Below are 17069 nucleotides of genomic sequence, written 5' to 3'. Positions count from 1 at the left end.
AACGTGGTTTGATATGCAAATCTATAACCGTGGGGAGAGGGGGGGAATATCTGATGACACACATGGACGTTTCAGAAGCAAAGTAACATTCTTTCCTGGAAGAGTGGTTAGGCATTGGAACAGGCTCTCCAGGGAGGTGATGGAGTCACCATCCCAGGAAATGTCAAAAACCCAGAGTGGATTGTGGCGCTCTGCTGTGCTTGGGTGGGTATGGTGCTGTCCAGGCGAGGGATGGACTTGGCGATCTCGAACGCCTTTTCCAGCCTCAATGGTTCTATGATTCCCTGTAACGAAGGGACAAGGCTCTGCTCCTGAGGACTGAGATTGCCCGCACGACATTTTTGGGCTGTAAAGCTTCACACCAACACATGCACGTCAGACATCTACTGAGATACAAGCGCTTTAGGGACTTCATGAGATACGAACACTTTTAAGACTCATTCAGAGCTAATTACACCCCAAAACACGCCCTTGCGGCGCATCTCCCACGGAAACGGCACCACCTCCCACTCCGAGCCCCAGGGAGCGAGGGGGACACGCGTGGAGAGGGCAGGGCGGCGGCGGGGCCGGGTGGGGCAGGGCAGCGGGGCGGGGGGGGGGGGCGCGCCCCGCGCGGGCTCCGCGGCCGCGCACCGGCACCGGCGCCTCGCGCCCCGCCCGCGCCCGCCCCGCGGCGGCGGCGGCCCCGCCTCGCGCCCGCGATCAGCTGCGCGCGCGTCACGTGGGCGCGTGTCGAAGGTCACGGCGCCCACAATGGAGCTGTCGCCGTACGCGCAGGGCGGGTGGCGGCTGCTGGGCGACCCCCGCCGCTTCCCCCGCCGCCCGTTCGCCGCCCTCCTCCGCGCCGCCTTCCGCAGCCTCCTGGATGACCCGCAGGCCGCGCTGGGTAAGGCGCGCCGCGGCGGCGGGTGCGGGCCGCGCCGCTCCGCGGGGCGCGCAGGCGGGCGCGGGGCTCCGTCCGCCCCCGCGGATGTTCGCGCGTGTCCGCGCTGCAGCGGGCGCTGCCCGCGCACACCCGCGGGGCGGCTCCTGCCCCCGGGCGGCTCCAGGGTGCCGCTGCGCGGGGTGTCATCGCTAATGCTCGCCCGCTCCGTTAAAGCTCCGAGCTATCCGAAATAAGGGGAGCGGGCCGAGAAGGGTCCCCGCGCGCGTTCGTGTCCGCGGAGTGGGCCGGGCTAAGGGGGCGGTGTTCCCTCTCTGCCACCCTGCGGGGCTTTTCGCGCGGGGACGCGTCCCACGGCAGCCCCGGGCCGAGGGTGCGCGGCCGTGCAATTAATTTTGCGCTGTTAATGACTCCGCCGCCGCCGCCGCGGACGGAGCGAGCCGCCGGGGCGGCGGGCGGGCGGTCCCGGTGCCCCTCCCGGCCGGTGGCCCCAGCCCCGCTTCTCGCCATTAAGAGGCTGCTGAGGTTCGCGGACGAGGCTCGCAGAGGAAACTGAGGTTTTCCTTCTTTCCATTTTTTTTTGTTTGGTTTTTTTTTCCCCTTTTCTTTTTGTTTTTAACGGGAAGGAGCTGTAGGGGCGGCGGGCGCTCAGCGCCGCACAGCCCCGCCTGGTACGGCTCGCCCCAGCCGGTGCTTCAGCCCCTCACCTTCTCCTCCGCCTCCTCACACCTTGCCTGCTTGTTCTGTCCTCTCGCTCTGAAACACCAAACGTGTTTCATTTTGACGTTTTTGTGGGAAGGATAGCGTTCAAAGGGCGAGCAGCAGCCTTTGGTACCGTGTGCTGGGGTTTGGCAAATAAGTGTGTCATCAGTAATTCATTTATTTTAGACGATCCAGACCTGAAAGATATTGACCCTACAGTATTAAAACATTGCCATGCTGCTGCTGCAATGTGTATTCTGGAGGCAGGGAAGCAGAAAGCTGACATATCTGCTATAAGGTACTCATACTTGGAAGCTACACCATTTTTCTAGCAGTTGTTACTTAGAAGTGTACTGCTGAGTTAATGTTAACAGAAAACTAATAAATTCTTTTTCCCTGTAGCACGTGCCTAGAAGACTGCAAACTGGATAAAGAGAGAATAGAACAATTTTGCACCGAATATCAGGTTTTTAAACCAACTTTAGCATATTAATTTTTCTTATTTCATAGGAATTTATTGAACCTAGTAATTTTTTTTTCCTCTTGCTTCAGAAAAACAAGGATGCATTGGAAATCCTATTGGGAAGGTAGGTCAACCACTCAGCAGAGACATGGTTTCACTTACAGTTAGTTTGAAACTGCCCTGGAAAACACTTCTGCATACTTTAGGTGATTAAAGTAAGTAATATTGTGCCATTAAAAAATAAAGTGCATTTTTAACAAACTCTAGAAAACAGCTATTGAAACTTTTCTTCATTTGAAATTCTACTCTAAAATAACCTTTTAGAACTTCCCAAGAAGCATTACCAGGATCATGAAAAGTTCTTTATTGATGGACAGCTTGAGAAAATGACCTTTTCTTTTAGCATAGAGGACTTGTAACTGTTGTGTCTTCCAGCATAGGCAGATCTCCTCTCCATATAACTGATGTGTCTTGGCGCTTGGAGTATCAGATCAAGGTAATTTTTACAGATCAAGGTGTTTCTTTAGTCTGTTTTAATGCTGAGACCTGGCTTTTTAATATGTTCTTTGTTTCTAATTTAGAACAATCAACTTCATAAAACTTATCAGCCTTCCTATTTGGTGACCTTAAATGTAGAGGTACTGTACTCCCAGCACCCTCAAAGGAAAAAATGCAATTTCAAGATATTTTTTAAATACATTAGACATTGCTGTTTCTTTGCTTTTTTCCCCTTCAGAACAGTGATTCAGGATCACACCCAGATGTTAGTTTTAGTTGTACAATGGAGCAATTACAGGTACTTGTTTCCTTCATCTTTCTATGCTTAGCCCCATTTGTGGATATACACGTTTTTAACAAATTGCCAATCAAAATGAAATCATATCCACTATTACTTAAAAAAAAAAAATCCAATACTGGGAGGGTAAGAGAATTTTCCATAAAAGTTATCCAAGTGTATTTTTACTGTCTTTTCAAATAAAGTTGGAAAGTAACTGAATTTAGTTGCGTGGGGAGTGTTTTACATACGTGCATAAATATTTTGTCTGTTTTCATAACTGTAATCCATATGTATATGTGGGAGGAAACTCATCATTTTCTGAAACTCTGATTTCCCGTGCTTTAGAGAAATGATTAAAGAAGCTGGTTCAGTGATTTAAATGTGTCATGATTAAAAATAGAGAAGGAACTGAAGGCTCTTCAGTGGTGTTAATGACATGTAAGAAATGTCCTGAAACAAACGTTGATCTTTGTTTAGCGATTTAAATGTGTAACTGAACAATAGAGGTATTGTAATGCTTGGAAGTGACCAAACTCTGGAGGATCGGGAAGAGGGCTTGGTGGGAGAGGAAAAGCAAGATACTAAAACTTAAGGTTTAGATCTCGTCTTTTTAAGTGTGCTCAATAGCTGTCCTTTTGTCAGTAATGAGTGTTTCTAGTTGGTTTGCTGGCATAGTGAAATCTGATGTGCTTTGGCTGGAGAATGGTCCTAGTACAAAATTGCACCCAAAATATTTTCAGTGTTTTAGAAATCCATGTACTGCTTCAAAGCCGGAAGCAAATGTCAGCATTAGCCATTGTGGCAATATACCAGTAAAATCTACGTGTAAATAATAATGATCTATTTTAGGAGAAAATACATTTTAAAGAGTGTTTTCCTTCAGTTCCCACTTTTCTGACTACATTGTAAAATACTGAGCTATTGAATTATTTGCTTGCATTGTTCATCAGTTGCAACACTTCTTTGTTCTACAAGGTGCTGGTTTCACTTGAGTCTCTGTCTAAAAAAAATAATCTGTTCTTCTAGCTGACCTTTAAAAAATATGCTTATTCTAAGACTCTATTTCATCTCTTAGGACTTAGTGGGAAAGCTAAAAGATGCTGCAAAAAGTCTAGAACGAGCGACTCAGATGTGATGGAAGGAAGGTGTCAGCCTGCTGAAGCACTCTCCTTCCTAAGTGTCTCCTAAATGACAAATGTCTTTCATCTCTTGATGCAAACTGGGGTTTTTTTAAGTCCTTGGATGTGAATTAAATGATTTTTTTTTACATCTGCACTGGGTATTCCCTACTCATGTAATTTTTTTTATTATTATTAACTCCTGTTAAATATTTGCTGAACTGTCGTGTCATCAAGGTATTCCTTCTATCTTATTTTGTATATTTTTACAACTGTCACTGCTTATTTTTCTCTGTGATCTAATAAAGGTTTATTCGCGCCTGTTGTGCAATTTCTATGGATGAATTAGCTGTACCTAAAAGTAAGATGCTAAACGTTAGATCAGCTCAGTGAGGCAAAAGCGCCTTCTTCCCGTGCCGCGGCTGCGGCGCGTTTGCTAAATCGCCCGCCGCGCTTTGTTACTTCCAGCCGACCTTACATCTCTCCTACGAGGAAAAGTCGGAGCCCGGCGCGGGGGTCGAGAAAGGATTCGGTTTAATTTTGTGGAGCCGGGGCGCCTCCCGGAAAGCCGGCGGAGTCCGCGGGATGGAGCGGAGCCGGGTGGCGGCTCCGGCTCGACGGCGCGGCTGCTCTGCTCCCAGCATCTCCCGCTCGCCCTGGGCCGCGCTGTTCTCCGCTCGCTGCCGCCCGCAGATGCGGAGGGGCTCCGAGGCGCGCTCCGCCCGCACCTGCCGCCGAGGGAGAGCGGCCCCGCGGAGGATGCGCGGCGGCGGCCGATCCCTCACGGCGGAGCAGGGCTTTTCCCTCTCCGCTCCTCAGCGCCCGGAGCGGCGGGCGGCGTCTTAACCTCGCCGGAGGCGAGCACCGCGCGGGTTTCCCCCGTTCCCTCCGGCCGCTCCGGGGCCGCCCGTCTCGCCCGCGGGATGTGGGGACCCCGCGGGTCCCCGCGACACCCGCTCCCGCCGCCGCTCGGGGCGGAAAAGCGTCCGCGCGGCCCTCGAGGGGACGCGTCGCCTCGACGGCGGCGGCTCCGCGCGGCCCCGGGCGGGCGCGGCGGGGCGAGGGGCGCGCGGTAGCGCGCACGCGGTGGCGGAGGCGCGAGGCCGCGGTGCGGGTCCCCGCGGGGGTGCCCGCGCGGCGGGACGGGGCGTGCGGAGGTGGGAGCGCGCAACAAGTGCGCGGAGGGAGGCGAGGGCTGCGCGGGCAGGGTGACGGGCGGCGTGTGGGGCCGCGGAGCCTGCGGGCTGCGGGGCTGCGGCGCGGCCAGGATGGAGAGGGCAGCGCCGGCCAGGGCGGGGGGCGCGGCGGCTGAAGGGGAGCCGCGGCGCGGGCGGAGGGAGCGCGGAGAAGGAGGGCGGGAGGCACCGTGGCTGCGGCGGGCGGGAGCCGCGGAGCGGGGCCGGGGGTCGGGGCGGGCGGTGAGGAAAAGGAGGAAAAGGAGGCATCGGCGGCGCGCGGGCGAGCGCGTGCAGGGCCGGGGGGAGGGGAGGGAGGGAGGAAAGGAGGAGGGAGGGAAGGGAGGGGGTGGCGGGCGGGGGAGGGGAGGGAGGGAGCGAGGGGGGAGGCGGAGGGGGAAGAGGCGGCCGGGTTGCGGGATTGGGTCACGGGGAGGCTGCCGGGCCCCGGCGGCAGCGCCGCTAATTCCCAGGCCGCCCTTAAGGAATGAGGCGCCCCACGTGACGCTGGCGGGGCGGGCGAACTCCGAGCCATTTTGGGGACGGTGTCAGTTTCCACTGTGTGCCTTCAGCGTTGCATTCTTCCCTCCTCCGCCCTCCTCCCGCCCGCCCGCCCGCCCGCCCTCCTTCCCTCCCCGGGTCCCCGCCACCAACTATGAAATAACAACAACAATAATACTCGTAATAATAACAATAATAATAAAAGAAGGAACGCGAGAGAGGCCGCGAGGCGGAGCGGGGGGCAGAGGGAGAGACAATGGGCTGGTGGAGAGAGGACCCATCCGGACCGGGGAGACTGTGCGCTCGCAGCGCCTGAGCCGCCCGGGCGGCCAACTCGGAGGGAGCGAGAGAGCGAGGGAGCGAGCGAGAAGGGCCCGCGAGCAGCCGAGGAGACCCGGGCGTTCTGTAACTAAAATGAGCGGAGCGCAGCGGCGGCGGCGGCAATAAGCTTATTGCAATTGACAGCGTCTGCAGTTCATTTCAAGATGGCCGCTTGGCTCACATTCATTTTCTGCTGAACGACTTTTAACTTTCATTGTCTTTTTTGGCCGCTCCGATCATCACCAACCGGCTCCGTTTTCCGGGTACGTATGAAGCGAGGTGTCGTCTTACCGAGGGCGGGGGGCGAAGGGGGCTCGGCGGCGGTTTTCGGCCGGTTTGGGGGCTGCAAAGGGGCGCCTAGGTGTCCCCCGAGCTCTCCGTATGGGAAAAGCGCTGACAGGCTGCTCTAGCCACACACACACATACAGACACGCAGCAGCAGCAGCCTGTGCACTCGCTCGCGTTACGCACCCACATTTGCAAATTTTAGTTCCTTTCTTTCTCCAGACGCCCCCTAAAACCTTTCTGTGCACATGGCCCCCGAGGAGAATATTTATATTTCCCGACCCTGCTGCCAGCCCGGCCCGAGCGCCCTTTGTTTAAAGGCAGATTTTGATTAAACAGGGACGTTCGTGAAATCTGGAGCTGCCTAGGTCAAGTGATTTCAGTCCTCCCCGAAAGAAATGTGTCTGGGGGGGGTTAAAATGTCAGATAATGCACCCATTTTATAGAGACGGAGCCAGTGGGGGGTAGCGATCCTCCTGGGGGGGTTGTTAGGCGCCGGGGCACCCAGCAGAAAATGTTATTAACTTAAGTTGGACAAGTACTTCTGTGAAATTGGATGGGTTGTAAGATGGCGGTTCCCAGTTGTTTCCAATGTCTCCTCTTACATTTCTGCTCTAAATGCTGAACTTTAGGGGTTTGTGCCTACTGGGAGAGGCAAGGGGTGGTCAACGCCGAGAAATAACTTTTTTGGGGGGTAAGGGTAGCACTTTTAATGCGGTCTTGGGGAGCTGGGGCGAGCGGTTTGCTGGAGCCTTTGGAGCAAAGGTGATGTGTCTGCGGGACGCGGAGGGGGGGTGGTGTGTGTGAATTTCTTTTCTCTGGTTGGTATTTTTTTTTACCCTGAGCCCCGGGAAGGGTAAATTTACATGAAATCCTTTGTCAGATCTTAAAGGTGTCACGAGTGGGCTCCTCGTGCTGCTTATGGGCAGCACTTGAAAGTTGCTGGTGTTATGTTTTTATAATTGAATGGCCTTGGCAATATATAAAGCGGGATGTTTCTGGATGTCTGCTGTAAACATTTGCAAATAATCAGGTGAAAATAAGCAGGAAAAAAATCGCATTTCCATAAAAGTGAGGCAGTAACTTTTCAGCCTCTAAAAACTTTGGTTCACTCCTCCACTCTCCAGGAAAGTGGAAGAAAACCTGGGCATGTGTGCCCATTTGCAAGCTTGTCGCTAAAAGAATTTTTTTGCGTAGTCTGTAGTGGTGAGAGCAGCTTCTCTTGTGGGACTGTCCCTAAGACCAGGGACGTTCAGTACAGTCCAGTAAAACTACTTTGAGTGACTCTGTGCAGCCGTCCTGGAAACTGAGACTTGTGTTGCACTTCGCCAGAGACACGAAGTTTTGACCTACCTGATCGCTTAGATATTACAAAATTAACATTTTAGTGCATTTTCAAAAGTAGATAGATTGTGTCTTACGCCTAGTCCCAGGGAGGCGATTTAAGAGACTGGGGTCCTTTTGCACTCTGTTGCCAATATTCAGGTCTTTTCTCGCTGCTGCGAGTTGCGCAGAGATACTTGAGGTTCGTGTGCCTCCTCTGAATGAACTACTGTCCTCTCCTTTAAAACATATGTGGCCATTCTTAAGCGAAAGAGTAATAACAGGCTCGATAGTACAAGTGACTCTGGCTGATAATGGGTGAAGATGTAGAATGAAGGCTGCTTTATTCCTGATGAGAGTTTTCCGAGAGGAGATGGGTACAAAGTACACAAACCTACCCGAGCGATGCTTCTATTTTTTTATGTATGTATTTTCTGTTAGTGACCTGTCGAGCAAGGTTTGATAGCTTATTGCCTTTATGGATTTTTAATAATGTAGCTGATTCTTAGCAGGAGAATGCACTTCTGTTTTTCTTCATTTTGACATAACTTGTTTAAGGCCTCTGTATAATCGGTTGGCTGGCAGTGTTTACTTGTTGCAGGTATTATCCACATATATTTTACGTTTAGTTGTTCCATGTGTCAATGTGTAAATATATATTGTCCTGGCTAAGAGGCTGTTTGTATTTCTGTGAAGTGTTGGCATTCACCGTGCGATCAGCAGGAGCAGAAAAAACATCTGAAAGGGTTTCCCTCGTACCAAGATATTAAACTCAGGCTGATGTAGTAAAATGTGCTGCGTTCATGTTACATCCCCGCAGGCACAGACACGCGTGTGCCTGCGCGGGTGGCTTTTGGGGAGAAATTAGTGCCTAGTTCAGCTCGCTGGGGAAAATCACTGATTTTCAAGATAGCTCATAGCACGTTGAAAATGTGCTAACTTTGGGCAATAAATAATCCGCATTTAGGGGTTGCTTCGACAAAACAGGTTTCACGGTTGAATTTAATCCCCCTCCATTTAGGAAGGGGCTTCGCCTGCGTGAAATAAACGCGTTAGTGTCTTGAAAGGTTTGTCCCAGTCTGTCAGGGCTGGGAAGGAATTCTCGGTCAGCCGACTTGTGTGACCTCGGTCACTGCTGGGTTTTTTTTTTGGTTTAGATATTTATGAATTATAAGGTAGTGACTTGAACAAATAAAACACAGAACCGTGAAAGCTGTCCATGTGTAAGTACCTAAAGGGGCTCCAGAGCCGCCGGCTTCAGGGCGCTGGGTTCTTCAGAGAGGCGTGCAGAAACTCCGTCTCTGCCTTTTCTGGGAAAAGCAAAACCTCAGTATCAGTTTAAAAGGAAGAAGCGGAGGGTCAGGGACCCTGGAAGCGACATTTAAACCGCAGTACAATGCAGCGGGGGTCTTGCTTTCCCGCACGGTGCTGGGAACAGCTTTGGGGACCTGGTCTGGCTTGGTGCTTCTGGAACTTTGCTTTTCTTTGTGCTGGCCGGCTGTGGTTTGATGTTGGGGAGTTTTATCTGCTGTTCACTCAAGGGTTCTCCTGCAGTAACAAGAGAAGTTTCCTGGTCGGGGTCGCTCGTTGGCGCTGTGCACACTTCTGACGAATATTGTACCCCTGTCCTGGTCAGTTTGGCTGACGTTCAAAGCTTTTAGAAACATTACTGTGTTGCCACCTTTCCCCCCCCCCCCCCCTTTTTTTTTTTTTTCCTCCCCTCCCGCTGCCTAACATTGAAGTTTGCGAATGGCTGCTCGCATATTGAGCATTCGGTGCTGCGGTGAGAGGTGGCTCGCAAGCTCTGCCTCGGGAGGAGAGGGGACCAGGGGCAGGAGTTGGTGTGCTGGGAGCACTGACCTGGGGAAATTAATAGCTTGGAGTGGAGCAACGTTGTTACATTACATTTTTCAGGATCTGGTTGACAGAAAATAATTTACTCTACAATTGACGTGGCTGACAGGGATTTTTCCCTGTGTGTGCTTTTCCCTTTATCTGTTATTCCCTCTCATTTTAAACAGTGTGTATGCATCTAGCGTTGGTGCCAGTGCATGTGATGGGGTTTTATGGGTTTCAGACTATGAAAATGACATTTGTTTTTCACTCTTGTCTCTGCTTTGTGTTGACAAGGTGTTGATTTAGCTTTAGGAATGATCTGGTCACATGGTCCTTCGCATGTTGTCACTAATGTACCGTTTAAAGTCGGTTTGGGCTTTTTCCCTCTTCTCGGTGTGTTTTATTGCTGAAAAGGGGGGTTACTTAAGTATCCGGAGACTTGTTTTCTCCCGTCCGAGCACCTTACTCTGGTGATGCAAATCTCTTTTACACCTTTTGCAAAACTTTGCACCGCGCTTGCCTCGTCCGCGGGATGATTTTCAAACAAGCGTCAAAAGGTGGGAGACGGAAAGAAAGAGAGAAAAAGAGTTGGGGGTGAGAGAGAGCTAGGAAGGAGAAAAGTGAGGAGAGCAGAGAAGGAGAGAGCGGGGATGCCGGCGCGGTGGAGCGGGAGCTGGGGCTCGGCACCCCACTGGCGGGGCAGTGGGCTCGGTCCGGGAGCGCGGCGCGGTTCTGCTCGCCGGAGGGAGGGAACGGAGGGGGAGAGGAGCTATCTCAGACCAGCTCCTCGCACCGAGTCGACGTGGAGAGAGGCCCCTGAGAGGATCCGAAATGGCCGAGGCTCGGGAGGAGCCTCTGGCACTCGCCTCCGCCAGGCTGAGACCCCGAAGCCCGGGGCCGCCCCCGCCGGCCGGGCTGCCCCGCACCGCGCCCGGGCACCCTCCGGGCTGTGCCACCCGACCCCGCCCGGGCCGCTCCCGCCCTCCCCCTCCCCTCCCTTCGCGGCCGGGCTCCCAGACCCCCGCGGGCTCCTTGGCTCCTCCACCCCCACCGCCAGCCCCCGGGCCCCGCGTCCCACCCCCTGGCCCGGCCCGACCCGCCCCCCCGGCCGCCCCCCGCCCGGCTCTCGTGTGTTCCCAGCGGTGGCAGGATGCCAAGTGTAAGTGTAAGTTGCTATAGCAACCCCCTCGGAGAGCGGAGCAGATCCGGATCGGCACCGAGCCGCAGCGGCAGCCGCCCGGACCCCCCCGGCGGGCCGGCCCCGCCGCCCCGGTGCCCGGCCCCGCTCCGAGGTGCGTGTGTCCCCCCCCCCTCCGTCCCTCCCCCCGCCGCCCCTCCCCGCGCTCCGGAAATGCCAGGGCAGCCGCACCGGGAGGCGCTGGTTCCCCTTTGTGCTGCTCGCCGGCAGCCCGGTGCCCGCCGTGTCGCCCCCGGAGCTCCCCGCCGCATCGCCGCCGAGCCGCCCGCGCAGCCCGAGCCGGCCGGTGCCGCCGCGCCGCGGGAATCGCCCGTGCCCGCCGGGGAACGGCGCGGTGGGTGCCGCGGAACGACCGCCCCTCCGCGGGGCTGCGCCCAGGCCGGCCCGGGGCGGTGCGGTGCGGGGACGCCCCGCCGGCCTCGGGACCGGACCTCGCCCGCCACCCGGCCCCGCGCCGCCGCCGCCGCCGCCTTCGTCTTCCGCGCTCGGTCTTCCTCTGCGCCGGGGGATGCGATGCGATGCACGGGGGAAGGGGATGCGCCGGACCGCGGCACCTGGGACGCCGCCGCGCTTGGCCCCGCTGACCGGTCCTCTGTGTGTGTGTGTGTCTTTCAGAGCCGCTCCTCGCCACGCCAAAATGCACCGAACAACCAGAATCAAAATAACCGAGCTAAACCCCCATCTCATGTGCGTGCTCTGCGGCGGGTACTTCATTGATGCAACAACCATCATAGAGTGCCTCCACTCCTGTAAGTACGACCGGGCGCTCCGCGTTTTTCACCCGCCGCTTCCCTCCTTTCCCGACATCCCGGGAACACACACGAAAAAAAAAAAAATCCTCCCAAGCCCAAACCCCCCGAGGGGCTCGGGACCGACGCCCTCCTCCTCCCCGACGAGATGGGAAGTAGGTGTTCCAGCCGCGGTGCAGATTTTCTGAGGACGGCCCTACGGTCTTTGTTAAAGTAATAATATATGTGCCATAAGCGTCTCCTTTTCATGGTAATTGCAGCTTATTTGGGTAGTTGTTTAGCTTAAGCAGCGTGTTGCTGACAATGGACGATTTGCTCTAGCTTGCATAGTTTAGAGAATCGCACCTTTATCTATGCATATCTGAGCGGCACCTAGGAGCATCACTAAAAGCCTGTGGTGTTTGACTTACAGTTTGTAAGACCTGTATCGTGCGTTACTTGGAGACCAGCAAGTATTGTCCTATCTGTGATGTCCAAGTTCACAAAACTCGACCGCTTTTGAATATAAGGTAGGAGAAAGTTGGGAAGTGCGCATTGCATCTCTGTATCTCTGTTTTTGCTTTATGTGAGGAGACCAGCAGTAGTCGGTGTCAATGTTATCTCTTCGTCTGCAATTTAAATCTGAAAGGGCTTGTCAATTTACAAGCTACCTCGTGTGTATGTGGTCTCTTTGGAGTTTCTTCACTGATTGAAATTGAAGATGCCTCTAGATGTTTTTGTTGGCCTATTTTAACATAGACCAGTCATTGATGCCTCTTCCCTCTCCCGAATTCTGCTGTACCATCCGATAGTTCTTGCCTCTTCTTTCTGTATCTCCAAGACATGCATCACTCCAACCACAGCTCCTAGTCATGAAAACTCCTGCTGCAACTTTCCAAACTAAGAGGCAAAAGCCTTTAAAATATCATTTGCCTTTCAGAAACATTTTTGTTGTCAGCACTACATTTTGCTCTCTGCACTTTCTAGGAAAGACAAGAAGATTTAAGGCCTTCCTTCAGTCTGAGAGACTTCTTTTTCAGTTGTGGTAATATGGATGAGTTTTGGTTCAGAGTGGTATTTAGAGCAGGGTTAGTTTGATTACAAGGTCCTGTAAGTTAACTTTTTATGACTGGCCTCCCACTTTGTAGAAGATGCCTCATTGTTGTGAAAGTTTATAAGTGAGGAGCTGCCATTTGGATTAAAATATTGCTTCATCTACTTAATTTTATGTTGTGGGGTTGTTCTTTTTTCAGGTCAGATAAAACTCTCCAGGATATTGTATACAAGCTAGTACCAGGCCTTTTCAAAAGTAAGTACTTAAATCAGGTATTTTATTAAGAGCAGAAAAACAAAACCAGAGCCGCTATCCTTTATCAATACCGTGAGTTACAGAGTAACTACTAAAAGAAAAATATATGCTTTTCCATCTAGATGAAATGAAAAGAAGAAGGGATTTTTATGCTGCTCATCCGTCGGCTGATGGTAAAAGCTTCTCGTTCACAACTTTAATATGTGTGGCATTGAGCTGGATGTTTTTACTGTTTCCTTTTTAACTTACAAGTGATGTATTACCGTCACAGAATTTTAAGAAGTAAAGTCAGCATAATAAAAGTTTATTGTTTTAACAGTCAGGTAGCTTTCATTCATTATCTTACTGTGAAGATTTTTTTTTCTTGTTACTGAGAATTGCAATTCTTCCTGATTTGAATTTCAAAATGTAAATTATTGTGGAAATTTCTGTGCAGCTGCCAATGGCTCTAATGAAGACAGGGGAGAAGTGGCTGATGAAGACAAAAGAATTATAACAGACGACGAGATAATAAGCTTATCCATTGAATTCTTTGACCAGAATAGGCAAGTTCCAGAATGGCAAAATTTTATGTTTACCTATTTGATAGCACCTGTATTTATTATTTGTTGTAATTGTGTAATTTCTTTTCACAGACTGGAGCGAAAAGGAAATAAGGAGAAAGAAAAGTCAAAGGAAGAGGTAAATAACTTTCCTTTACTCCAGGGGAAACATATCACACACACACACAACTTTGGGGCAGATCTGTAGCTGAGAAAAATATGTAGCTATATGTGTCTAGAATAAATGAAGCACACCTCCTATCATGGCACTAGGTACAGAAGAGGTAAAACATTTTCATACAGCTGTATATGCAGGCAACTTTTTAAAATTCAAAATACCCACAGTATTATTTTTAAAGCAGAATCTGATTTTTCGTCAAAGTTTGGGAAAAGATATTTAGTAATTTATTAAAAAATAATACGTATTGCATATGTACCTGGAAAGATATTAAATATAATACAAATATTTACATATGAATTTAATTACAATTTTAAATTACTTTCTCTAGAACTGTAATTTGCCGCTTATTTCTGATGTGCCCTCCAAGACAGCAGGCATTGTTGTACTACAGTTGATAATTTAGTAATGTGCACTTTTTTCAACATGAAATGCTGGAATAGAACGTTGGTGGAAGTACTTGTGCATTCTCAGTAGACTGACTTTCTTTACCATGCCACTAGGTGAATGACAAAAGATACTTGCGCTGCCCAGCAGCAATGACAGTGATGCATCTAAGAAAGTTCCTGCGGAGTAAGATGGATATACCTAACACTTTCCAGGTACCCATGGGGAAAGAGTGGTTGGTTGGTTTGTTTGGGGTTTTTGGGGGTTGGTTTTGGTAGGACTCATTTTTCTCATTACAGCCGGTCCCAGCCAAGTATTTTTGGTGTGTGTCATACATTATTTGGTTTATTTTTAAAATATCTGTCTGTAGAGTTTGGTGACATTGTAATTTTTTTAGTGCTGTAAATACCAAAGTATTAAGAAATTGTTCCTTGATGTATTTGCGATATCTGTGACAGTGGGGCTACTTCTGCCTCAGAGCAGTCATGTACTAGGGGTAAGTGCCTGGATGCTCCTTAATGCAAGGGTTCATATCTTGAACAGATCGATGTGATGTATGAAGAGGAGCCTCTGAAGGACTACTACACCCTAATGGATATTGCCTACATCTATACCTGGAGGCGGGTGAGTATTTCCAGCGTGCCTCCGGGGAGGGTGCAGGTCATGGCCTGGGCAGGGCACTTACCAGGGTCTCCCTTTTGCTTTGCAGAATGGGCCTCTGCCCTTGAAATACCGGGTCCGACCTACTTGCAAGAGGATGAAGATCAGTCACCAGAGGGAAGGCTTGAATAATAGTGGGGAGCTGGAAAGTGACTCTGGGAGCGACAAGGCAAGCAGCCCAGCAGGAGGCATCCCCTCCACCTCCTCCTGTTTGCCCAGCCCCAGCACGCCAGTCCAGTCTCCTCACCCCCAGTTCCCCCACATCTCCAGCACCATGAATGGCACCAGCAGCAGCCCCAGCAGTAACCACCAGTCCTCCTTTACCAACAGAGCTCGGAAAACATCAATAAATGGCTCCTCAGCCACTTCATCTGGTTGATGTGCCAACCAGGCTACCGCCCTCGCCCCTCCTTTATATAGGTCTCTCCATGCCATTACAGCTTTATAGATGCTAATCCATGTGACTATCATCCAAATTGCTTTCTTTTGTAGTAACACTGAACTTGGCTATAAAAGGCGGACTAGGTGACATTCAGGATGGACGTTATTGGAAACGCAAGATTGAAATGTAAATTTTTCAGAGGACTGGGAAACAAACGAAAGTTACACCTTCACCTGTTCTGAATGATGTGGAGTTGTTTCTGTCCCCATCATCTGGAGCCAGGAGTCTCCAGAAGTCAATACAAATCCTGGGAAGTAGTTTGTTAATCCAGACTAACTCCTCCATTGCGTTCTCTTCGATTGTTATTGTTCTTATACTGTTTTGTGAACCTGTAGAAAGCAAGTGCTTTTTCATCTTGAAATCCAACAAAATTGAAAGAATATGCATAGAAAAATGCATATATGTAGCCATGTCACTGTGAATAACAATTTTTGCGTATTAGCCATTTTGATTCTTATGTTGCATCTTTTACTTCTCTGTTGCTGCGCAGAACCGATCAAAAGAAAACTTCAGTTTTACAATCTGTATGCCTAAAAGCGGGTATTACCGTTTTATTTACTGACTTGTTTAAATGATTCGCTTTTGTAAGAATCAGATGGCATTATGCTTATTGTACAATGCCATATTGGTATATGACATAACAGGAAACAGTATTGTATGATATATTTATAAATACTATAAAGAAAATATTGTGTTTCATGCACTCATGATATGGTTGTTAAATTTCTAAACAGGTTCGACCCTTGCAGATGCCGCCTGTTTGAGCTTTGCTCATACTGCAAGAAACACATTGTGTGTGAGAGCTACAGTATTGGGGAAGCACATTCAAGTCTCTGATAACCTGGAGGCAATTGGCAATCTTAAAAGAATTTTACTTGCTTTGTCTTTTTTTTTTCCTTCCAAGTGGAATTTTTTTACTTTACCAAATGTTGAAGTGATAACAGTGAAAAAAAGAAATCAAGGGATGTGGAAGTTTTAGACCTGTTTGATTACCTTTTTATTATTTGGTGTGGTGGGACTGTGTTTCTAAAAGCACATGGAATCATTATAGAAGCCATAAACTGTTTGATATAAATTTTAAGGAACCAGCAAGTGGCCGGATGAAGGCATTTTATCTAAATTTGTTTTAATATATATGTATATGGTACAGTACTAACTTCATTAAAATTTAACTGGTACTTTAATATTTCCAGTAAATTGTGGAGAATGCCTTCTCTTTAATGGCCTGCAAGTAGGTGCATTTTATTAGAGGCTTCTATGGGGTGGGGTTTTTTCAATAGGAGGAACTTTTCCACCATAAAGTGTGAACAACCCAGAACACTTTTCAGTTTGTGCTTTGCTTTGGTCGAACTTTGTGTGTGTTCATCACCCATCAGTTATACATTTGTGAGGGTGTTTATTCTATATGGATATTGTTTCATGTTTGTACGGAAAAAATTGTAGTTAAACATTTCATTGTCTCCAGTCTGCAAAAGAAGCACAATTCTTATTGCTTTGTCTTGCTTATAGTCATTAAATCATTACTTTTGCATATAAATTGCTGTTACTTGTCCTGCTTGTTTTTATAGACCAGGTGATTGCAAATCCTCCACAAGGTTATTGCTTATTGATGTATATGTCTTGTTAAACAAGAGTTGATATTTTTTCCTGTAGTAAACATGTACAGTTCAATTTCAACAGTAAAAACTTCAGTTTTATATACACGAATAACTTTCATTTATAGCTGATCAAAGAAATAAACAAATAAAAGGGATAATTCATTGAAAAGTAGCAAATTACCTCTGTTGATAATGTGGTGTTAAAGGACAAACATATTGTTCTTGTGGGAAGTATTTCTGGGTGTACCAAAGATTTTAGTGAACAGTACAGTACAGCGCACTAAAATAACAAAGGGAGGGAAAAAAACACCTAGAAATTGTAGTGATTTGTTTTGGTTGCCTGTCTTGAGAACATTTGCTGTTCTTTATTTGACCCCGATTTATTATTGAAAATAAGCAAATGGTTCATCCTCACATCCCAGTCAGCCACAGGTTTTACCTCCTCTCTGTTCAAACTTAGCCTTTGTTAAACTGCACTGCCCGGGAAGGGAAGAACTTGATTTTTCTGATGGCGAGCGCAATGTTCTGCCTGTGCTACCCTGGATTACTTTTAAAGCCTCAGTGGAACTAAATATGTTTTAATAGAAAGATACCTCTCAATGTGACTGAATGTCTATCTTGGCACGATTCCCTGAGCTACAT

The 17069-nt window shown here is 49.5% G+C and overlaps 2 protein-coding genes across 4 annotated transcripts; both read left to right on the top strand.

Moving 5' to 3' along the window:
• The first annotated feature begins 696 nt into the window (after positions 1-696).
• COMMD3 (COMM domain containing 3) lies at positions 697-4265 on the top strand. The gene is made up of 8 exons (XM_071428834.1): positions 697-886; positions 1772-1883; positions 1988-2051; positions 2138-2172; positions 2484-2544; positions 2630-2686; positions 2785-2844; positions 3902-4265. Exons 1-8 carry the CDS (start codon positions 754-756, stop codon positions 3959-3961), a joined length of 582 nt encoding a protein of 193 aa, XP_071284935.1. The 5' UTR covers positions 697-753; the 3' UTR covers positions 3962-4265.
• A 1291-nt stretch (positions 4266-5556) lies between these two features.
• On the top strand, positions 5557-16596 carry BMI1 (BMI1 proto-oncogene, polycomb ring finger). Of its 3 annotated transcripts, none has more exons than XM_071428831.1 (10): positions 5557-6204; positions 11199-11332; positions 11745-11841; positions 12565-12620; positions 12743-12793; positions 13057-13165; positions 13256-13301; positions 13844-13942; positions 14271-14351; positions 14437-16596. In XM_071428831.1, exons 2-10 carry the CDS (start codon positions 11221-11223, stop codon positions 14764-14766), a joined length of 981 nt encoding a protein of 326 aa, XP_071284932.1. In that variant the 5' UTR covers positions 5557-6204; positions 11199-11220; the 3' UTR covers positions 14767-16596. The 3 variants fall into 3 exon arrangements, with proteins under 3 accessions (XP_071284932.1, XP_071284933.1, XP_071284934.1); XM_071428832.1 differs by lacking the exon at positions 5557-6204 and adding an exon at positions 10528-10677; XM_071428833.1 differs by lacking the exon at positions 5557-6204 and adding an exon at positions 10783-10917.
• The last annotated feature ends 473 nt before the right edge of the window (positions 16597-17069 follow it).

The sequence above is a fragment of the Agelaius tricolor genome, unplaced genomic scaffold (genome assembly GCF_023055355.1).
Source record: "Agelaius tricolor isolate 1412-34295 unplaced genomic scaffold, bAgeTri1.0.p SCAF_6, whole genome shotgun sequence".
Classification (NCBI taxonomy): domain Eukaryota; kingdom Metazoa; phylum Chordata; class Aves; order Passeriformes; family Icteridae; genus Agelaius; species Agelaius tricolor.
The sequence above is the reverse complement of the archived record's forward strand: the minus strand, read 5'-3'. Positions and strand labels throughout refer to the sequence as shown.